General features: G+C 41.4%; 1 protein-coding gene across 2 annotated transcripts in view; it reads right to left on the reverse strand.

The window, feature by feature from the left end:
• Positions 1 to 9,904: 9,904 nt before the first annotated feature.
• The window catches only part of POLR1A (RNA polymerase I subunit A), a 34,340-nt gene continuing 20,238 nt past the window's right edge, over positions 9,905 to 24,006 (reverse strand). The window contains exons 24-34 of one of the 2 annotated variants that reach the window (XM_056341006.1): positions 22,336 to 22,550; positions 21,526 to 21,693; positions 20,454 to 20,589; positions 19,297 to 19,454; positions 18,228 to 18,342; positions 17,514 to 17,624; positions 16,392 to 16,667; positions 15,530 to 15,730; positions 14,644 to 14,761; positions 13,226 to 13,390; positions 9,905 to 10,905 (exon numbers count right to left, since the gene is read on the reverse strand). In XM_056341006.1, coding sequence (XP_056196981.1) covers positions 10,805 to 10,905; positions 13,226 to 13,390; positions 14,644 to 14,761; positions 15,530 to 15,730; positions 16,392 to 16,667; positions 17,514 to 17,624; positions 18,228 to 18,342; positions 19,297 to 19,454; positions 20,454 to 20,589; positions 21,526 to 21,693; positions 22,336 to 22,550 — 1,764 coding nt within the window. In that variant the 3' untranslated portion in view covers positions 9,905 to 10,804. Of the gene's footprint in view, positions 10,906 to 13,225; positions 13,391 to 14,643; positions 14,762 to 15,529; positions 15,731 to 16,391; positions 16,668 to 17,513; positions 17,631 to 18,227; positions 18,343 to 19,296; positions 19,455 to 20,453; positions 20,590 to 21,525; positions 21,694 to 22,335; positions 22,551 to 24,006 lie in introns of both variants that reach the window. The other variant, XM_056340999.1, reaches the window with a different exon arrangement.

Consider the following 24,006-nt stretch of genomic DNA (forward strand, 5'->3'; position numbering starts at 1 on the left):
ATCTAGCAGAGCATATGTGGTCTATCTCAGGGATCTCCCAGGCTGATGCTGGGAAACCTTCTTCCTGGGGAACAAGTTTACTATGTCCATGTGTTCACAGTCTGCGTCAGAGCCCACCCAGGAAAGCAACAGCTGTACGCAGCAGCCTGGCTCCTAATCATCATACAAGTCGTATAAACAACCCCAAAATAAGTGCCAGTTTGGTTTCTGGAGGTAGGTGCTTTCTGCCATGGGGCTTTCCACACCAAACAGGAGTCATCAGGTAAAGCTGAGAAAAAATGGAGAAGTCAGCATCTTGCAAGGCAACGCTAAGTCAAGCTTTCAGTGATGCAGTGATGGGTATAGATAGGGTTGGTGGGTCTGCTAGAAATCCAAGCTAGTGACTGAAGATACCTAGATATATTCCCCATGTCCTCTCCCTCAGGGGCTCGGTTGCTTCCTGGGTATTTTGCCTTTTGAAAGGTTTAGTGTAAGTAGTAATTGCCTGTAAAATACTAATGTAATCGATGACTGGGAATTGAGTTAAACCTCTTCAGTACATCATCACACCTCTCTCTCCCGGAAGGGGATTATCTGGCAGATGAAAACTGCATTTGGATGGACTGCTTCCTTCCCAAACACAGTTTTTCTCATCAGAGCAGAGCAGAAGATGATTGCAGTCTGCAGGATACTAATGTATGTAGTGCCAAAAAAATGCCCAGGTCCTCTACCACGCTCTCAAGGTTTGCAGAAATAACATCACACATGCTGGTGGCTTTCCGAGCTGACTGAAAATTGAATGGCAAATGCAAGCAGCAAAGAGGCAGGAGGACCCCAAGCTCTGGGTCCTCCTTGCATCCATCATTTTGGGGTCTGGATGTTTTTTGATGATTCCCTGTGGACAGAAGGTAGGAAAGTAGATTGAGAACCCTTATACTAAAAGTACAGGCTGTGCTTACAGCTGGCTGAAGAGCCTCTGAGCTAGGGAATGTTTTATGTTTCTTGAATCAGCACAGCAGAGGACTCATGCATGACAAAAACTGAAATGCTTGTGGTCTCTTCTGTCTTTAATAGGACAATATAAGTTTAGACAGGCTGCTCCCTAACCATAATTCTTTTCTTGCTGTGCTGAGAAAAAAAAAAAAGAGGATAACTGTAGTTTGAAGGGTGCTAAACAAGGACTGACTCAACCACCAGCATGCTCTCCATAGGGCTTTCTAAGTTAACAAAAATAGCATCAGCCATCTTTGAGGTGATCAGATATGAAGCAGAAATGGACAGCAAATGCAGTCAGGAAATGGCTTTATAAGCCTTTATTTAGGACCAGTGGCTTCTGCTGGTAAATCTCACAGGGTGCTGCAAGCTGCCTGTATTAAAGGAGTATCCACTGTGTTGCCAACGAGCCCCTCCCCACACATGGAGGAGTTATGTGATCTGTCTGAGATCATGAGACATCTGTATCTGAGCTGGGAACAGAGCCCAGACCTTGTGAGCGTTAAAAATATCTGCTTTAACTACGCAGCTTTTCCCTTTCACTTAGTGAAAGCTTTGAGCTGCCCCAGCTTCGTTGCATTAAATCAACTTATAACAAGACCAGAGTGGCACAGGTTGCCCAGAGAGGTGGTAAATGTCCCACCACTGGAAACATTCAACATCAGGTTGATGTTCGACAGGGCTCTGAGCAACCTGATCTGGATGAAGATGTTGCACTAAATGACCTTTAAAGGTCCCTTCCAACCCAAACTATTCTAATGAAGCGAAGGCTGAGATGGTCTGACTTGACCTGATGCTGTGGTGCTGATGGGGTGATGCCAGGTCTTAGCTAACCAGAAGCAGCGACTAAATAACGTAGCAAGAAACATTGTGATAGTTCTGCTACTGAGCCAGAAAAAAAGACAATGCAAAGGGCTTAAAGCTCCCTACTGCATTGCCCACTGTGCAGTGCAGCACAGCTGGACACTGCAAACTATTGCATTTTCAGATCACGCACCAAGGTAATTAATTACTAGTTGGCTGGCAGGTAGCTGTATCACTGCAAAGTTGCATAATTACAAAGTCATTTTCTTCCCTGCTGCACATAAGGGTCAACTGCCAATATATTTTTTCTGACATAGTGGAAAAAGCATAGTGGTAACACAGTAACCTTTATCTGACCTTAAAGATTTTAAAACCAGCAGGCTTGGCTTTAATGGGAATGACAGGACTTTACTGTTCCTTTCCCCTTCTCTCTCTCTCTCTCTCCCCTTGGTACTGCTTAACTCAATGTGTTTATCCAGGATTTCTCAGCCTGTTATCCCAAACAGCCACTGTAAATACACTCTTTAACAGATACTTATCTGAATTCACCCAACAACTTTTTTGAATTACTTGAGGTTTTGCTAGGAAACCAGAGACATACTGTAAAGCTGGTGCTTTGTGTTTGTCAGGTACATGTAAGATACAGTAGTTCTCAGATGATGCTTCCAAGTCTGGGAAGGAAAAGATGCACCAAGAGCACTTTCCACATCTCCATGTTCCGCAAACCCTTGCTCATCCATGATGGTCCCTGAATAAATACAGAGGTGATGGTTCAAATGAGGCACTAGCAAGAGGCAGGTGCCTTGGGTGAGTGCTTAGTTCTAGCATGAGATTTCTGACTGGTCTTGACAAAAATGTTTTGTGTTAATTTGCCAGGAGGGACTCAGTTCCAAGAAAAGGCAAGTTGTATTTTTCAGTGACTTCAGCCCTAGGAGCTTACACCCATCACAAGTTTTCCTTATTTAACTGTAGATGGATGTTTTTCAAATGTTTTATCAGGCAGTGAATAAATCCATTCTTATCCACAAAACTCCCTCACTAATTTAAGGAGGATTTACAAAGTAATTTTAGGACAAAAAAAAAAAAACCCAAACAAACAGAAAGAACTGCAGATGTTGAAAACTGGCTGGTTTATTTTATTCTGGCAAAAACCTTTTCACATCTAAAATCACTTCAAGAATTGTGGATATCTTAAGTAGCTCCCCTAAGCAGACACTCAGATGCAATCTTTCGCTTGACTGCAAGCAAAATGTCATAACAGGAGAACTCCTCTCTCTTGAACTACCATGCTCCTCTGTTTCTTTGGGGGTTTTATGGTGATCCAGTGAGGTGACAAGCCAAAGTCAAACCAACTTTTCAGGATGCATGTGTTCCCTGTGTTGACATTTCCACTTTCTCATCCATAAAACCATCAGTTTTTCTTGCATAGACGATGCAGTACCCAGAAGTCCAAGTCCTATTGCATACTCCTTTCACTGTGGCAAAGAAAGCTTTGCTTCCCTGGACTAACTCTGCATCTCCAGGAAGAAAATTCAATCTTATTTTAAACATTTCCTTTAAAAAATAACCACAAATCCCAGGAGAAAATGTTTGCCTCACATGGCTTTGTAGGACTGCGTGGAACGAAGCCCTAGCTGATGACTTAAATTCACGGTCAGAGAGGCCCTGAGAAACACGGATCCCTGCAGCATAGCCCCTGGGCTGTAATGTCGGGATTTAGCTGCAAAGGATGAACCCCAGCCTGGCTTTACACTCCCCCTCCCTGTAGCAACAGCCCCACCAGCAACTTGGGAAAGACAACATTAAACATGGGGAGGACAAGTGGCAACCCCATCATGGTCTTTTGGAAAGGATGACCAGCACGGAGCAAGGGGGAGGCTCTCACAAAACTGGCATGCCAGGGATGGGGACACAGCAGGGGAATGCAGTTACACTGGACACAGCTAGGTCTGGCTTTGCTACAGCTTCCACTGCAAGAGCTGTTTGTCCAAGCCAAAGTAACACCTACAAAACCTCTGTAAGCGAAGTCTAAAGCTGAGAGCCTGAAAAAGCACTGTCTGGGAAGGACTTGGCTTCAAGGGGCCAACAGAGAGACCTGCAGCCACTCAGTGGCAAACATTTGGGTCATGGGTTAAGGTAAAAGGGCTAGATCCTGTCCATGCTCCCACTACGTGCTTTGTGACACCCAGTTGCTGCTGGCCTGTCAAGTTGGGCACATGCATAGGCATTAGCTCCATCTCCAATGAAGGAAGATGAGCTCGTAGTGACCTGGCTGTACCAGAGATAACTGAGCAGCTCTGCAGCCTGGTGGGTGGAGGACCAGCTGCATCAGCACCCTAAAAGAGCTATTTCAACAACACTCTCCTGCTCAGAGCCCTGGCCCAGCCCCAAAACATGAGACAAAGCATGAGAGCTGCTGTCTGAGCTTCAGTTACTGTAAAATTACATAATGTTGTCCCCAAAGCTGTTTGTGCAAAGAGGGGATGAAACTGGCACTCCCTGCAGCTGCCCCTCATTTAGCACCTGTCTAGGTCCGGCCTCAAACTTCTGGCCAGCCTGGGCTTGGCAAGAGCAGGAATTCACACTCTGCTGCCTTTCCACTCTCATAAAAATTCACTTCTGTAGCTTTATCCAAAATTAAAGAAGATCCATTAAGTCACAACTGATTCCTGTGGGAGGCTGAGGGCACTGCCCTGATTTGTAGCATTATTTACATTCACGAGGCTATTGGGTCTAACACACATCTCAAATTCTGCATCTGCCAGAAATAATCCAGGCTCCCAGGCAGAGGAAATACAGTATAATGGAAAGCAGAAGAATCCTGCATTGAAGTGTTTTACAGAGCATCGATTTTTTCCCAAGGTACTGCCCTGGGATTTTTCTGCAGAGCTGTTGTACAGTCTGCATGCAATTTGCTCTACTTGCCCTTTCAGTTTTAATGTTCCATTAATAATGCATCTCTGTATTTATTGCAGTTTGCATTAATGTTCCACTTACTTCTTGATCACTCATTATTCTCTGTAGTGCTAGGCAAGGCTCCAAAACCCAAACAAGGGCAGCAGTGTTACTACAGACCAAGATGCAGCCCCATCAGATTCAAGGCAGCCCTGCCAAGGGGGATCATTTATCTTCCGGAAGCTGGCAGAGCATGATGCACCCAGGAAAACGGGAACGGCTCTACATCCTCTCCAGCTCTGTGATCAGACCTAAACGTTTCCAGGGCAATTTGAACAGTCAGCTCTTTCAAGGGATCTAAGCCAGAAAACTGTAAAACATCATTAATGAGCAGCTTGCTTAATCCTGGCTCTACAGCACCCGCTGAAACAGGAGCAGGAACAGGCTGTCAGGCTGGCTTTGGCAGACAGCTCACTCAGCTCAGTGGCAGAGGCCCCTGTGGAGGACGCACTGATGATGACTCCCTAGATCAACCTTGCCTTCCTGAAAACCGCTGCTTTGCTGCCCCTTGACCCTGCAGCCAGCAGAACTCTATACGTACCTTGGTTTCTCACCCCGCAGCACTCTGAGCATCCCATTATACCCCTGTACACCTCCAGCCAAGCACCCAGGCTTGAGCGTTGCACCGCCACTGTGCGCCTCCTGCCAGGAGCATCCTCCCTCACCAAACCTATACCACACTGCAGGGCAAATCAGAAACTATAAAAGAGATGCTGAAGGAGCTGGGTGGTTGCCTCACCTGGGCGTCACAGTGCTCACGCATAGCACAGGGCTTCATAACCCTCTTTTGCCTAAGGGACTTACAACCCCTATCTTTCACATCACAGGAAAATACCTTAAATCCTGAAGAAGACACAGTTGCAAAAGGATAAAAAAAAGTCCTGTTTTGAGGCAGGATTTCTCTTCACCCTCCTGGATGAAGCTGCACAAACACCAGGAAAGGTTTCTCTGGTCTTCCAAGAAAGCCCTAGTTTCTCCTCCCTTCCTCAGGAATGAAGCTGACCTCTTCCTTCCTTTATCCCTATGAACAGCACATCACTTCCAGCAGCAGCAAGGAGTTTCAGAATAGGAAAACTGAAGCTTCCCTGTCTTGAGCTGGTGGTTAGGGCACTCAGAAAGTTGGTGTGATGCTCCTCGGGGCACTGCAGAGAGCCCAAAGCAGGTCTCCTATGTCCTCAGTGCCTGCCCTCAACATTGGGCTTATGGGCACAACCAAACATGGTTCACCTTGTCTACAGTTGTATTATTATTACACACTTATCTACAAAAGAAAACTTGGGGGTCTTCAGGTGAAGCATCTTCTGTGCTGCTTAGCACGCTACATAGACAGGAAGGAAAAGCAGGGACTGAAGCACATTTCCACTGTTCCCTTCTGGCTTCGGTAGCTTTCAAGCCCACAAACTGTGCAAGGTAGATCCCATTCTCACCCACTGCACAGCAGCCATCTTCACACCCACAGACCCCGGCCTTCACATGCACCCCAAATATCAAGACTGCCACGTTCAGCACCAAAACTTTCCAAACACTTTTTGGATCTCAACCTTTACAGGCAACGTTCACAAGTTCTCCTGTCTGACCTAATCCCAGAGAAAGGTTTTTGCTTTGGCTTGATCTGCCTGCTGCCAGCCATATGTGGGAGCATAGCGTGGTCACCAAAATCTGACTTTGTGTGAAGTGTCCTTGAGGTGTCACATGCCCTCGTACCTGCCACACTCCTCAGCAGTTGAGGTAGCTTCCAGATTTCAGTACTTACTGGCAAGCTTCAAGTGGTTTGTCCAGAAAAGCTCTGAATGATTAAAGGTCTCTTCAGGCTGTGTTGCTGCCGCTGCTTGGGTACTGACCTACACCAGCGTAACAACATGGGAACCAACCATCTGGCAAAACAAATTTTTCTGCTCCCTGCCTCTAATATTTAGCTTGCTTTTGAGACTAAACCAGCACGAATTCCTCTTTGTATCCATTCTCATTGCCCAAGTAAGTTGGGGTTAACATCTACTGACAAGAGCATGCCTTCTATTACGATTTACTAAGCTTGAACATAGCTCACTTTCCAGCTGCTGTGAAAACACAAGATGATTCACTGTTACCAACACACTGAAAAGATTTGTTATCCCCATCTTACAAGTAACAAATCTAGATCAGCAAGTGGGTGCTTCATGCTGTATGAGCAGGATAAAACCCACAATATAGGCCCTGCTTGCCGAAGCACATGGGACCAGAAGACAAGGATCACTGCTTCCCTTCCTGGCTGAGTAACTCTTAAATATTCTATTACAGCTTTAAAAAAGCCTCTTCCCCCAGCTTTCATATTGGCATATACTAACCAGCCCGTTCCTGAAGTGCACACTTAGTCAAGGTTTAGCTTTCCAGACAGATCATTTGCAATCATTAACGGAGATAACACATAGAAAGCAAGCCACCTTTTCTTCTCATTCCCCTCCCATCTTGGCACCCTACAGTGCAGCAGATAGTTAAGAGAAGGAATGGTTTCCAGGGAAGAAGCATTAAAAGCGCAGCCAGTGCCAGCATCTGACTTCTAAATCACCTATAAATGAAAATGCAGCATACATACGCAGACTAGAGGAAATCACCACAAGATTTGACTGTTCAGTATTAGTTTTGCATTACATCTGATAATTGTGAAAGTAACGTCAAAAATATTTGAAGAAAGACTTGTAAATACCGTGTATTCAAAGTGATCCTGCAGAAAACAGTCAAAAATAGCATGAAGCGTTCTTGGTGCCACCTGACGTATTTCTTCACCACTTCTTATTAGCCGAGCTTGGTCTGCCACCAGAGAGAATCAGGAGGTTTCCTCAGTGGCAAAACATCACACTGACTTCCGATCCAGAGCAGTAATAGTTACTTGGAGAAAAAAAGAAAAAGGAAGTCCCAGCTCCATTCTCACACTCCAAAGGGGTTTTCTAGCCCATTCTTCTGGCCTTTTGATCACATTTCTTCCTCTCCATGAAATCACATCTTTGGGGTCCTTTAGGTCAAAGCTGACTCCATTTGTCTGGTTTACATAATTACAAAGCAGCAAGAGCCCCACCGTTACTGCAGCCTTCTCCCAGACTGTTTGGCGGTAGGTAGCTCATACTTCCTCAAAAAGTACTGTACAGCGACAGCCATCGGTGCACTGAGCAAGAAACAAACTTTAAAACATAAAAGATCTGGCTGCACAGACCTACATGTTGCATGAAGAGAAACAGGTTTCTGACCACAGGAAGCGGGACATTTCTTCCACCTTCATTTTCTGCACACATGTGAATTTTAAGCAAACTGAAACTCCTCCCATCTCAGCCGGCTCATGCTATGGATTAAGAGTAACTGCTACCACAGCTGCCTCTCTTTCAGAATATAAACTAAGCCCATTTATATGCCAAAAGAGTACTGGTCTCCAGCCTTGGAGGCACAGACTCATCTAAGGTCCTGCCACACTCCCTCCCCTACCGCTTTTGTCCATGAACAGCCACCTACTTTGTTTTCCTAAGCAGATGTTAGGCAAGTTCTAAACTGTAATGTTATGGGCTTTCCTACACCTGCAGTTCTTTCAGTACAGATCAGAACAGTTTTTCAGATCCTGGCCTGTGCCTAAATTTGACAGGCAACTCAAAACTGAAAGGGGAGGTTGGCTCATCCTGCCACAGCCAGAGCACATTTTTCAGCAGCTCTGTTTAAAGGTCATCAGTATTAGATAACCTGGGTGCGCAACTGACTAACCTACTACTGAATTCAGCATCATTTCCTGCACAACCAATTCTGCAGGGAGCAGGAAACAGCAACTGGACACACAACATGTTGTAAAGCAAAGGACAGACACCTCAGTACATCTTTTCAAAACAAAACTATGTGCTATTTATAGCTGCTTTGCTGCCCTGCCCATTTAGCATCTGCACCACTTGCTCCCTAAAGCATGTTGGCTGACTGCTGCCCCACCACCACACAGGACTACTTCTCACCACCGAAGAGATGATCTTAAAGGCCTTTTCCAACCTAAATGATTCTATGTAAGCCTACCAGAGGGACTGCCACAGCAACACTGGCCTCAGGAGCTTCAGACGGCAACAGAAAAAGCAAGGTACTGACTAGAAAAGGATATCAAGTTGCATCAGGTTCTCAGGAGACACGACCTCTTCTCAGTTGTCGCCCAGCATAATTTCACATACACACATTTCAAATACACAGAATATGTGTGTGGATGTATTATGCCAAAATACAAGACTAGTAAATTTTCTTGTATGTCATGGCTCCGTAACTCCAAGGATAATTCATTACCATGACACAATCACAGTGACCTCTTCAGCTTCATAAGAGAAGTGATACGAACACTGGGATAAATGAGTTATTTAGGTCAAACTCTTTAAAGAACTAAAGGATGCCGCATCTCCAGATAGAAAATACAGCATAAATGCTCTTCACTGCAGGACTGTGAATACCTCTTGGAGATCTTTCTTAGCAAATGGTCTGTAACACTATAGACTGCAGTCTGAAATCAAAAGTCTTTTTGCTACTACATTTGTTCTTTCCCATCCAACCATTTGCAAAATGTATCCAACTAATTCTGTCCCAGCTGTTTGCAGAATGACATGTTTTTGAGAAATGCGTAACAGGTGCTAAGATTGGAGAAAGACACAAGGAAATCTTTTCTGAAGATCTGCAAAGTGAAACTGGAGGCCTACCGAGCTAATGCATTTGTTAAGCTTCAGTGCAATCTGCAGTACATTTGACACAGTTTTAAGGGGCTGAGGCAGAATGGAGTCCATCAAGACATTCCACAGAGGCTCTTTCACAATCCCAAGTTGACATCTCCCACTATCTGATCTGATCACCTTTAGCACAGCTCCACTGGAAGCAGGAGCTCCTCTGCTGCCTAAGTGAACTCTGGTACTTTTCCACTAGCTCAGAGATTTCAACCCCATTCACTCTCAGTGGTACCTGTTAGAAAACTTGCCTAGATGGTAGTGAGCAAACTCCAAAGAATTTAAACTACTTGTGTGCATTGCATTCTGATTAAAATCACATATATAAACAAGAAAATCTGACTTCTGGAGAGTGGCTAACAGCTGTCAGCTACACAATTTTTAACAGCCATTGGAGTCAAAGTGATGGCTGTTGGCTACGTGACAAAATTCCGTCAGTGATGCAGCTACATCACAGGGCATTCAGAGTATTTCTTTACAACATCCTTTATTAAACATCCTCTTATGTTACAGAATATTTAAGCAAAAATAGTTTTAAAACTTTCAGTAATTCTTACAGGAGTCTTCTGCATAGTTGTTACAGCAGCTCATGTTGCCATTTAAGGAGTAAATCTTTATCAACTGGCATGTTTCTCACTGTGTGGAGATCTGTTCCATACAAAGAAGTTGTAACAGTAGGCATTGGAAAATGCCTGTAGAAACCACGAAACCTCTGAATTCCCATCTTTAGCTAATAAATTTAACAATTACGTCATAGACTTTAATTCTTAAAAAATGAAGTAGCAGAATAGGAAAATGCATCCTCTAAAGCTTAAAAAAGTCATGGCAGAGCCTGCAAGTACGGCAAAAGTAGAGGATACGCCTCAAGCACAGACACTTCAATATGATGGTAAAGCTTCAGTAGAGCGCTGCCCAGCTACACCTGTGACTTCTGAATGCTATTTGAAGTACCGGAAATTTGTCATGTAACAACCGTGTGGCAACTGGCACCACCCACCGAGATAGGATTCTGCCCTACAAAAAGTAGACAGCATAAACAGATTCTGCTTTGACTCCTGTGTCACAGGTGTTACACAGCCTGTTTGAGACCCAGTCTCCTTCATTTTATTCTTTTCTATGTAAACCAATAATCTCATTTTTTACGTTAATGAAAGCAAATAAATGTTTCTTTGGATCAAAGGATAACTCCTATAGTTGCAGGTATTCTCATTAAATAGATCAAGCTCATCAGGTATCCAGATTAATGAACCTATTGACACAGGGAATATGAGTGGGGACACAGTATGTGCCCTTCTTACATAGCTGTAGAGAGCATACATATCTCTTGTGATGAACATTTCAGTCAGAATCCTTAAGTTATAACCGAAACACTATGTAAGGGGCTGCTTGAGGTCAAACAACCCAGTCCCTCCTTTAACAACTTTTCCAACCACTAGGCATGCAGAAGGGGATCGCAGTTCATCACGGGCACCTGTAACAAATTCAAATGAAATTATATTAGGATGTTTCCAAAGGTTTCTCAAAGGTCAGTGCTGAAAAGAAAGCATTGTGGTTTACTCGCAACAAGTCACCTGGTTCAGCACGCACCCCCACACCCCCAGTTTCAGAAGGGCACTGCCACCTACTGTTCAGATTGAATTGGTATTTCTGAGAGCAGGAGTCCAAAACTCTTCGGGCAACTATTATCTCATCCCTATCTTTTTGTCCAAGCAAAGAATTAGGGCACACATTCCTAAACTCTCCCTATTCAGAATGAAAAGACAACACATTCGAATTCTAAGAGAACACTGACTGAACCTTCCAGGCGAACACATTTTGCTGATTAAATCGCTAAAAAATACATGTGAGGCAAAACCAGAAAGATTCCCTTTTCATCGCTGCCTTTTTTCTTTGTTAAGAGTGAATCCTTTTGATGTGAATTTTAAATCCTTCTGGCTAGATATGAAGAGAACTTTTCACTGGAGAGACATTCCATGAATTCCTTTGATTTTGTGGTTACTCACTGTAGCGAAATAGTGTCACAGAAATTTGGAAGCTCTCCAGATGACATGTCTGGCTAGAACTGTTTTGCTTTCACTGTTTTTATAAGCATTGAGGCTGGTTTTCATTCATCCTAACTACAGCAAGCTGGAATTCTGTCATTAGAGCAGTTGGAAGATTGGAAATAAAATTGTTAAACTTTTGACAAGTTTAGGTCACCTTTACTGAGCAAAATGCACGGAGCTCTCTCTCATACAAAGGGTGGGGGGAGGAGTTACACCATAGCACAGTGTACGGCATGTGCTTCCTGCTCTGTAAGCTACCACTAAATAATTAAAAAGCTGCTCCTAAATGTGTGTCAGCTGAAGAGCACAACAATCACAAGTCATCTTTTTTCCTTCTTATCGATCAGGGCCATAAGCAGGCAGCCCTGCAGTATCTCTTCAACTGAACAGTAAAGTTACCAGTTACATTAAAGCAAGTTAGATCCAGACTGCTGCAATCCATATTATAACTTTGATTTCCATTGTGGTGAAATCAGGAACTCCCTCCACTCGTGTAATCAGCGTAGCTTTCCTGCCAATTCTCCATGTTCTGCCAGTATAGACTTCATGTCTTTATTCATAATATTATCCACAAATATATTTACATTTCACTTGGAAAAAACTTTATCTTACTTCTAAGTCAGCATGTGTTATAACATAAATACAGAGAGATAGCGCAACTGTGCAAGAAACACTCTTCTATTCAATTTCATCCCGTATTTACCTTTTTCTTTCAAAGTTTCAGATTAATCTAAGTCAACTGTAACTAATACTGTTTATTAAAAACCAAATTACCTTCCCAGAAAAGGTGTAAGACAGCATTAACAAATAGGAATTCAGTGATAAAAGTATCTCTGACATCTGTGAAGACCATTTAAGACCCTAGCTGAAGAGACTGTGTTGAGAGCTTTTCCCATTTGTAGTAGGTAGCAAAGCAGCAGCACAGTAGCATCCAAGAAAGAGAGCATCTAACTGGCAAGTGACAGAAACCAAGACTGTTTGCAAAAGGGCAATGTAATTAGTATCCAAAGCATGAGATCATGCAAACTGTCTAATGACAGACTTAAAGCCTAAGGTTTTTTTCATAGAACTGATAATTGTTTTGATAAGAGATGTAAATGGCTAGTGCCATTTCAAATGTCCTAAATGATCCATGCAGCCATGTGATCTCTACACTTTCTAAAGCAGCAGTGAGGGGGCAGAGAAGATACTCTTGGGCCTCTCAACCCACCATTAGATAAATTAGTCTGGCCTTTTGTCTGTGTTTGAGGAAAAAAAAGTAAAGTGCTACAAAGCAGCAGAAAAACAGAATCAAAGTAACAGCCAGGAGGACTCTTCTCACAATAAAATGCTGAATAGCAACGTTAAGAGATGAAAACATGGAAGTTGTAACAAAGCCAGGAAAACAAAGCAGAGATGACAATTTTAACAGCAGAGACAGAAAAAGGCAAATTTTAGTAGTCTGTTATAAAGCTTTGCTATAAAAATCTCAACAATCTTAAGGTTTGTTATAAAAGTGCCTATCTAATCCTTTAAGAAAGGAGTCACAGACCCCACAAATTACATGCTGGCACTGACTTCATTTAAGCTGACAGAATTTTATTAAAAACACCTGGAAAATTTTCCTAGACAAGGGCTTAATTAAAATTTTTGCCTCTGGCATTTTTTCTAATGCAATTATGCATTACTCAAAATAGTGGAAAGTTACGATGAAAACAAAGCATATGTGAAATGCTGCAGCAATATATTTTGAACTAAACCATTTACCCATCATTGTTGCTTCCTTCAAGAACTTGTAGCTGGTTTCAAATGTCATCTGTTGCAGAGGGGAGGAGTTGGACTGAATTCCAAAACGATTTAGTGGTTTATAAAATCCTTCAAAACACATGTAATCTGCCACAAGTGAAAGGTGCCGAGGGTCTACCACAATTCCTAAGAATACAAGAAAGAGAAATAATCAGAGCATTCAAGGGCTAAGGGTTTTTGGGTTTGTTTTAATAAATCAGGTCTAAATTAAACTCCTTGAATCTAATCAACATGGAGAACATCTCTATTAATATTCATCTGGCAGCTGTACCTCTTTGTGCATAGCTGCCTTAACTGCTAAGCCTCGAATATCCAAGAGGCAGACCTCACTATAACATAAAACAGTATCTTTCCAGGGAAACTAAATTGTCAGGAATGCTGTAAGGCAGCAGTTTTTCTACATAAAATCAGTTAAGGTATGCGTCATCTTTGTTTATGCAGAAGCAGATTACACATCCATCCATTTGTGGTGGGACAGAGCTCTAGCCCCTCTCCTGGTGGCCTGCCCTAACTAGGCACTGGAGTCAGAAAGGTTCTGATATCTTGCAGAGAAAATACTAGGCATCCACAGAAAACCCCGTTTAGGCTAGAAAGAAACAGCACATATTTTTAAACAATGCTTGTGAAGTCAGTGTAATGGGGGATCACTGACAGCTCTGTCCACATTTACCTAGCAGTTCTTGAACAACTGGAAGGGCAGACCATTCTGGGCTGCCAACTGGCAAATCTATTTCACATAACTGGTTGCTAAAATTCCCACTGTGTTAATCTTCCCTCTTCTCAATAGTTTAATTCATAGCAAGACTTAGCTCACTTAAGGCAAATTCAACATGCCTAACTTTAGCAGCCTGTGAAGTCAGGCATCTTCCTTAAGTTAGTTGTCTGGACTCTGAATAACCTACATGGGGAGAACATTCAGACAATGCAGCCAGCATAGCTATTTTAGGAAAGATATAAAATACAACTACAAAGGGAGCCTAGACTCCCATCATTAAAAAGCCAGAGTAAGGCAAGATCAATCCTATTCTCAGGGCCACTATACAAGTCTAACGGTTACCTTCCTCTGACATCAGTAGTTAATTTGTCTGAACCTTCCAGCTTGCAAAAAATAAATATACCAGAATAGAAGAGCTCTGTGAAGGGGGGATAAATTCAACCTTGTCTAGTGAATTTTCTACTGATTAAATGGAAACTAACAACTAACTAATGAAGTCTTCATAGAAAGCACTGTAATGATTAAAACGATGAAAAGCTGCAACTGAAAAATATACACATAAATTAAAAGATCATGCAAAACCATGACTTTGTAAGCACTGTGGCTGGGTTTTCCCATCTTAATGTTAACAAAGACTATCTTTAAACATGTGAAGAAATCTTACCATATACAGCAAATACATCTTTTATTTCCTTTATTATCACCCTCAGGGCAGTCTCAATTCCATAATTCTTAGCCATGGCATGAATATCATTGGAATAAAGTCTGTTCAGGTCCAAAATCTGAAAGCAAAGAAACCAAGTTAGGACAGTAGTTACTCTAGAGGTATTTCCAAGTAAATCAAGCTAAGTTAAGATATCTTTTTTCTCTGTTTTTCATTAGCTTAAGCAGCACCAACAGTTACAGAACAACTAGGCAGCAGCTCAGTCAAGTACAGACAAAAACGATTCTGGGGATTTATGTTTAAGCTACTGATCACAGCATTATATACGTGAGTAACAGTACTGGAATCAAAACTCACCGGAGGAGAAAATGATCTAGAATTAGAAGCAGCAAACTAACAAACCACCCCATGCAGCAGAGGAACATGTTAAAGTCTTCCAAACAACACAATGCAATGTCCAGTCTGTCTCAGCTAGCCAGAACTTTCAGTAAAAGCATTAGAGAAGATGTAGCTTAAAACAATCCTGTGCTTGTGGAGTTATGGGCTAGATGGCATAACAGAACTATTAATCTCCAAGTACTGTAATTCATTTAGATGGAAGAACTCCCACAAGTAACATTTAGAGAGACAGTCAGAAGCATGGTGTGAAATTATCTGTCATTAAGACACTGGGCTGCTGCACAAAAACTGATTTGCAAGCTGCCCTTGAGAAAAGACTCTGCTAAGCTCTGAACACATCTGGGGGTAAAAAATAGGAGGAAGAGAGTTTATGAGCTGAAAAGGCTACACATCACCCCTGTTAAATTTAAATAGCATCCACCATCCACCATCTCTCCCTATAGCACAAAAGATCATTCAAGTTCAGTATTATAAATAGATTACATACATCAGAATATCTGAACATCTCCACAAGGTTTATCCCTTCAGTATGCAGAACAAATTCCTTCTCTCCTTGCTTATTGGTACTTTCATTCAGCAAGCATCGTGTGATCCCCTTCACTTCATGGATAACTGTGCTTCGTGTGAGAGACACAAGCAAAGAGGAGAGATCAAAGTACACCTTCATCAACGGAAGTGCCAATGAAACCTGAGGAAAAAAACACAATGCAGTGTTGTTCTGTAAGGAAGCTTGAACATTAGGCTCAATCCTACTTCTTTTTAGGCAAAATACACACAACTGGAATTGTCTGGATGCACAACACCCTAGTTGTGTGTCTAGAACAGAAATGTCTGACTAAAATTACACCTGAATGATGCTAATATGAACACTCCACCCCAGGATCATTTGCCTGACTAAAATTACACCTGAATGATGCTAATACGAACACTCCACCCCAGGATCATTCATTAACATTGTTTTCAAGATCCCCGAACTTGGGATTTTTTGGGGGTAGCATATGTGTGTGTATTTACTGGAGTTTTTGTTTTGTTTTTTCACCAGTCCAGCCATCACTTTTATTCATGAAGAGCTACACAGTGGTGTATCATGTATTTAAAGATTAAAACACAATAAACCTGTCAAGTACCTACTTTTAAAAGGAAGTTTCATCAGGCATTCTGAAAGTTAGACGTTACTAAAAATTTTGTCAAGAAGTACATTTGTACTGCCACTCTTCTGTATTAATACAGGATTCCTGAGACAAAACAGCAGCACTGCACTGAAAAGATCCATTTTTTATGTGCAGTGCTGCACTACAAAGATCCACTGTGCAGCCGTGTGCAGATATTTCCAGGCACCATCATCTTACCTCACACCAAAGTTCATTATTGGTGTCGAATGTATAATCCTTTATTGATGGGTGGCTGTCCAGAACAGCGTTTACTCGCAACTCTGCTGACTGACGTAATTGCTTTTTCTCTTTTTTAGTCTGAGACGTAAAGGAAAGATGCTGAGATTCATCACCATCTGCTCCATTCTGATCTTCATCAGCATGAGGAGACTGTTCTTTTTCCGATTCAGTGTCTTCATCTTCTAGATGCTCATCATTTTCTTCCCCATTCTCTTCTTCACTCTCATAATCAACCTGCAAATAAATAATGTTACATTTACCTGAGCCAGAACATGTACGGAAACAAAGCACACCATGAATACTTTTAATTATTAATGTTCTTGACAGCTGAGTTCCAAATATCTCGCCCATGACACAACAAAAATGCAATTCTGTTGTAAAGAAAATAATGCAACAGATTCAGTTCAGTCTCCGTTTCTTTATAATCTTGCCATTATTCCTCAATACAGACCGGGATGCTACAGGTTATTGGGTATGTAGCAGAATTTGTTTTTCTCCCCCTGAAAAAGGCTCTTCCCATAATCCAACTCTGATGATGGGATTCCCTCAGGATTTTCAATTACTCTACCCTCTTGCTGAAATGACAGCAATCCTTCTTTTAAGCAGCGATTAGAAAGTATTGAACATAGAGAATGTTTATTAAGAACCACACTAAAGGTTTAAAAACAACTAATGGCATGAAATTAGCAAGAGGTAAAGTTAAGGTGAACTGCAGCAGGGACAGTCTGACTGCCAGACACATCTACTCAATGCCTGAACAACAAGGCTTTGGAAAAATGCAGCTCTCTTCCATCTCTAACTTGCATGGCTCTGTATTACTTTTAAAAGGACAGCAGTGACCCCGCTCACCTATGATGACCAAGGTGATCACAAGTCTCAGCCAACATCTTCTGATATGGTTTTCCCCCCATCCAAATCAAAACTGATCAGTACAAAGCAGAGACCCTCCTATCTCCTTTCAAGTGGGTTTTGCCTTGTTTCAGCATCTTGTTTCAATGCAAGCTTTCCTTCCCAACTCAAACCAAGGCACAGGAAATTGGGAATTAGAAGTGCAGTGCTGAGCACCTATAAAATCATTACCTCTTCTTCCTGGTTCTTCTTCCGTTTTGCTTCTGTAGCATCGCCATCCCCTTCATCAGCTTCTGCGTCAACAATGTTCTCTTCTTCCTCTTCTGGAGCTTCCTGATTATTCTGTGTCTAGAAATCCATAACAGACCAGATAATCTAGCTGACTGCTAGGAAGCATCAACTGCATCAAAAAGCTTTAGCCAAGCATTTGGAATTCAACAATTCCTTGTCCAATGTTCTAACTTTCAGGACCAATTAATTTCTATAAGCCCACTACTATGAAGAAATAACTTTAACATTAAACAAGATGAACATCTACAAGAAAGATAAGCTATCAGCCTGCTTATATGACAGTTCTTGATGAAAGAGGAGTGACAGCAGGAACATGCAAAAGCTTTTCAATGAAAAAAGCATCCTCCCTGAAGTTTGGACAACCACTGCTACAACAGGACATTGATCTGGGAGTAAACAGAGAGTAATATGCTTTTATCTCCCTGAAACTGAAATAAACAAGTGTTTTCAGAGTACAATCTTAAGTAAATTAATTTCCTTGTTAATTTTATGAGACTACGAAGACAGTTTATGCATAAAGAAAAAATTTAACAAGTAATTTAGTATTCACACATTTCATGTTCACATGGAAACATGCTATTGCTTTTTCCATACTGTGGTTCTCAAAACCAGTTAAAGCGAGCGAGGCATTTTTCAGGTAATGTTTTTCTGTACCTTGTCTTGGTCAGCATCTATATCTTTCCGAGTTGTCCTCCGGGTGCTGACTTCAGTAAAAGATGCCATCTTTGCACTCTTCCTTTTAATTGCTTCCAGAAAAATTTTGAAGAACCTGAAAGAAACAGCAACCCACAATGTCAAAGCTCAGCAGTACCGCAGTCAGTTTCAAGTTGTCAGAAAACTAATTTGTTTAAGAAGCCATCCAACTCATGACAAGAATATTCACTGGTGGATACAAAAGTACTTCCAGGATAAGACAAATAATTCTTCTTCTTGTCCCTTTCCCATCCCTTTAGAAATCAAAAGGTTGGTATCAGCTCTCTTACAATCACAGATGTAGCCATACATCCAAAGCTTAAAATGATAAACTCATCTGGACTTAAAATCTACACATCAAATTGACCTTGAGAAGAGATGGCGTACTACTGGACTTTTTTTTCTTTTTTAAATCAACAAGCACACATGTAATTATTAAATAAAATAACCCAGCTTGAACTCACGTGGCCTGAAGGAGGAAGAAATCAATGAAGGCTTTTTGCAAAACAAAAATAGCTTCCAACAGACATTTATCATTAAATGTTCTACTTTTAAATACGCAAATTTGGCCAGACATGGCGAAGGAAGCAGGGGAAAAAAAGAAAGGGGGAAAAAAAAGCCAGCCTTTTCTGATTTATTTATTTTTAAAAAAGAATAAAAAAATTAAGGTTTAGTTCTGTTCAATGAGAACACAAAGTGCTAACTCCAGTATTCCAACATTTTTGCTGGTAATAAATGTTTAAGCATCCAAATATAAGGTATGATGTGTTGCTTATACGGCTCTTCTCAGAGTGTATCAGAAACATGTGAAAGATCTGCCTTGCTACAATTCTGCATTGTCACCACACCACAGATCCACAGTTTTATTTGACATAACAGGTAACTGTGCAGATGCTTCTGCAAGCACATCTGCAGGAAGCTGTTGCTCTGGAAGACATAGCAGCAGTAATAAACAACATACAGTGACCCCTGGAGCCCATGGAAAGGCAAAATAAGAGCAAATATTAAAAGTATCTGAAAGCAAACTCACCTTGTTTCCATGAAGTGCAAGATGTCCCTGGGCTTCACACACTTCTCTTCTCGGTAATATTCATGGGGCAAGAAATGGAATTTGATTTTGTAGAGGTGATGCTTATTCTGCTCGCATGTCACATGCAGGGATTCCTCTACCTCAACTTTCTGCAAGACCTACAAAAGCCCCAGGTAGTAACATTCCTTCTTTAATGAAGACATTTCATTATTTCCTGCAATTCCAATGCTTTCCACAGGAGACCAGAATTATATAAGGCTAACTAGCAAACTTTTCTGGAGGCTCTGTGGCAGCTCCTGGGCAAAAGGACTCTACCCTGTTGCACTCCTTTTGGCTTAAACTCCTCCCAACAATTAACTTAAGAGAATACCGGGAGAACAGCCTTACCTCCCACATGACTCCTTCACAAGAGACTAACACTTCTTAGTGGGCCAACAGCTTCATTCTACTGACCCGTGCTCATTGTGCATGACCATATTTCAGCACAATGCCGAGTCTTAACTCTATCCTTGCTGCTTTCAACTTGAAAGATTAAGACAGAAGAGGCTAGGGCATGCAGGAGAGCACAAGAAAGACTGCACTCTTAGGAAGAGAGAGAGCACAGAATACATCAGCCTTCGGTACATCAAGTCTCCACAGAGCCACACACTCTGCTTCTGTTGAGCACAGCCACTTGTAGGAGACTAGGAAGGAGTGGGGGACAAACAGAAAGGTCTCCAGTATGCAAGTCACACCAGATTAGCCTGTCTCAAAGACAAAAACTCCTCCAATTCTAGAGACTGACAAAAATGAACTTGAGAAAAACCCAACCAAGGCTATGGCAGCAAACATAAACCCTTCCAGCCATTATACTGCTGCTGTGTCTGAATTATTACCCTTCTTTTACGTTCTGTAGTTTGCAGCCTAACAATGCTCTACAGGTTAAACTGGATTTAAGTTCCATACAGCCCAGTAACTGCAATCCCTTTCAATGCTCCACTTCCCAGCAAGTATTAGAGGTTCAGTATGAGAGGGTCCTTTCTTTTCACCTCTGAATCTTGCAACCACAGATGAGCCTTCAGAAATGGAAACTGCTACAAAACCAGACCAACTGATAAGCTCAAACAGGGAATTTTGTTTTGCTGACTCCCAAAGGATACACTGAACAGGAGGCTCACCTCAGCTAAGCACACTCTTGTGAGCTGTTTCTTAAGTTGTTTCACCTTCTTGAGAGCTTTCTTGGTATTGAACACAGGAACACTCATTGTTGGTGTTTTAATATTTGCACTGGCCACCATCAAAATTTCCCGCAACCTTTAAACAAAGAACGATCTTTCAAATTAAATGATAAAAGCACTATGCAATGAAATAAATACCTAGTTCATTTATTTAGGCAGCATGCAACTGCTATTTCTACCCAAGCCACATGTATCAAGACATGTGGTTACCCACTGCCTGCTCCTCTTCACTGTTCTGGTTCCTCATCAGGCACAGCACAACAGTATTCTACTACTTCAATTAGATTATCATCCCAATTACAGGAAGAGAATAGAGATGATAATAAATTGTTCCAAGAACAGAAGAACTAATAAAGCCTGTTTCCTACAGATGCATAATGTGTGCTTCCTCATACCTTCTCACCCTTCCCTGCTTCTCTGAAGTAACACAACCATCTCCCACCCACAGCATCACACACCTACACACAAGGCCAGGGTCAGCACCTGTGTTATTCAGAACAAGCTAAGGACAGGCTGGTAAACAGGTGTGTGGTGATAAAGTCACAGTCACCAAACAGAAGATACAGGGGAAACCTGCTATAAAACAGGTCTCTTTCTACATAGGTGATAATACTACTAAACATACCAGATTTTATAATTGCAGTGAAATTTTGTGTATGAAATAACAGGTTTAAAAGTTAGTAGGGGGAAGAAGAGGTCAGCAGAGGGCAAAACCACAAAGCACCATTTCTTTAGGCTTATACTGTACTGACTATAATACAAAACCAAATAAGCCATTTAGTAAGGTAAGGTAAGAGTAAGGGGCCTTCACAGATATTTTTTTAGCAGGAAAATGAACCAAAACAACTGTAAAATTGTAAAATGTTACAACAGCTCTGAACAGGCACAATTTGCAATTAAACTGAAGGACTATTTGCTCTCAAGATGACACATATACCTGCGAGTGAAATTAAGCACTATTACCTAAGTGCCAAAAATGGCAAAGGACCCACTGAGAACACAGTTTTCTCACCTTGGAATACCCAGTGTGACATTCATTTCACCTCTACCAGCAAAGTGGAAGGTGTTCAGAGTCATCTGTGTGGAAGGCTCCCCAATACTCTGAGCTGCAAGAAGACCCACAGCTTCTCCTGGGTCACAAAGAGATCGCTGCCACTTTAAATACAACAAATCCTTCAATCTGAAAAGAGGAAATAAGAGGTTTAGCTCAACCAAAAAGAACTCTGAAAAGACTGAAACATTGCTCAGTTCAATGAAAGTTACCTCTTGCAGCCAGTTTCTCCTAGTAGCTTATGATATAAATACACTCAGAAACTGTAAAATTGTTTATCCCAATCTGATCTGGCAAATAGAGCCCATTAACACACAACTGGGTCCTTGGCAAACTATAGTTTAGTTCTGCTGCTAATTCCCAGAATGTCAGCAGAGAGACCATTTACTCTCACTCGCTAATCTTAACTGCCTTGCTAGCTCCAAGGTGTGTCAAGAACATATTTTGTTATTATTATATATTAACACAGTTACTGTGAAGTACTATATGTAGGGGGACAGCACTATGTTGCTGTTATTCCATAAAGCCTTTGCCAAAGCCCTTAGCAGCATGGAAAATTCAAGTTTGGAAGAAACAGATAGGCAGGGCCTCTCCACTGCACACTAAGCACACTTGGCTTTCAGGAACCATTCTGAAACCCACTACTTTGTTTCACAAAGGTCACAACAAAAACAAGAGTTGATAAAGACTTTTCATCTTTAGCAAACTCTGTCCAAAAATAGGTATTTTGGGTTTTGGCTCAATGCTTAGTGAAGACACAGAAGTTATTACCTATCAGAAGAAAGTGCAGGGTGCATATAACTTTGTCTGTTCTCATATTCCCATCTGTTGATATAATCTTCCACGCCCTTTTCAAAACTTTCTGAAACAGATGCAAAATAAGTATCTGGACGCCAAACACCAAGGCTTGGGTCAGGACATTTACTTGTCTTCTTCAGATACTTTCTTCGTTTCTTCTCATCTAGTTCATACCACATCTTCAGTAACTGAAAATGGAGGAAATTTATAAGCAGACTGGTTTATCCACAGTAAGACCAAAACCAAATAACACTGCTTCCACCAGCAATCTAACAATAGTGAAGGTGGAAAAGATTACCTGTGTAAAACTTAAGGGTGTACATAACACAGCAAACAACTCGGCTACAAATACAGTATTCTCCATGTTCTGATACTTAACACTTTTGATCCCAAATGATTTCAAGATTCTTTACAAGCTTGAAATAGTCAGACTTATCTACCTGTAGTGATTATTCCAGAAATCAGTGAAATACAACCCTCTAAGAATGATTTTAACTTAAGAGTGAGCCCCCTTAACAATCATTTACAATCTTTACTCCTAGTTGACTACCACCTCGCCTGTCTAGAGCTGGCATGACAAAGGAGCTTCACTGATTTTCAGTTGTTAACTTTTAAGGCCAGCAGTCCAGCAGACACCTTAAACATAGCTTGCATCTTACACACGATGACTGTTCTATTGTTCAGTTTATTAGTCTTTCAGGTAACATTTCAAATGTTGCATTTAATAAAGGAAAAAGTTAATACCAACATTAAAAAAAAAATCAATACAGAAAATGAGCTAAACATGCCTCGCTGTTTTATGAAGGAGGAACTGGCTTGTGACATAGAAGTTTGTCCACTGAGCTCTATAATATACCAAGACAGAGATAAACATGTATCTATATCTACCCATCTACTGGAAGAAAAAAATGAACAAACAGTAAAAGAAATCCCAGGCCAAACTGCTTTGAATGTTACCAAAAGTGTCAACAGCAATACAAATTCAGCATAGCTGAATAAATGAACCAGTGATTAGGCATAACATTTGCAGACAAGCTGACATGAGTTACATTTCTCAACACCTTCAACTTGGGAGTTTCAATCTAACTGTCCGCATTCTACCAGGGTAAATTCCTTGTGAAAGCAAGGCTGTGAAGCAGCACCTGTTTGCATTTTGTGTTTATATAGAAATTTTGTATGTTTTTTTATATGTTGTGTTTGTATGTTCATTAGAAGCCACAAAATATAGATTAGTGCCCTCGTGTACAAGAGGCTTAAGCAAGAGTACTTTTTTGAAACACTAGGCAGGGCTGGCTCAGCCCTCTGATCTTCATATTTAAACAGGCTCTCATCCAGCTAGCAGGTATCTGTCCATCCAAAGACAGATCTACTTTGTGTACATAGGGAAAAAAAAAAAAAAAATCAAAACCACTAAAACCCAGAGAAACCCCAACAACCCATCACCAAACAAACAAAAACAATTCCCCCAAAACACCCACAAACATGGGCTGTTTTCTAAAACCCATTTTACCTCAGAGTTTCTGCCCTCTGCCCTAGCACTAGGGCCCGCAGACTTTAATAAATGAATCTCAGCTTCATCACCCACACAGCTGACATATGATTCCATCAAAAGGTAACTTATATATAGTAGACTGTGAAACACTT

This window comes from Falco biarmicus, chromosome 1 (genome assembly GCF_023638135.1).
Source record: "Falco biarmicus isolate bFalBia1 chromosome 1, bFalBia1.pri, whole genome shotgun sequence".
NCBI classification, from domain to species: Eukaryota; Metazoa; Chordata; class Aves; order Falconiformes; family Falconidae; genus Falco; species Falco biarmicus.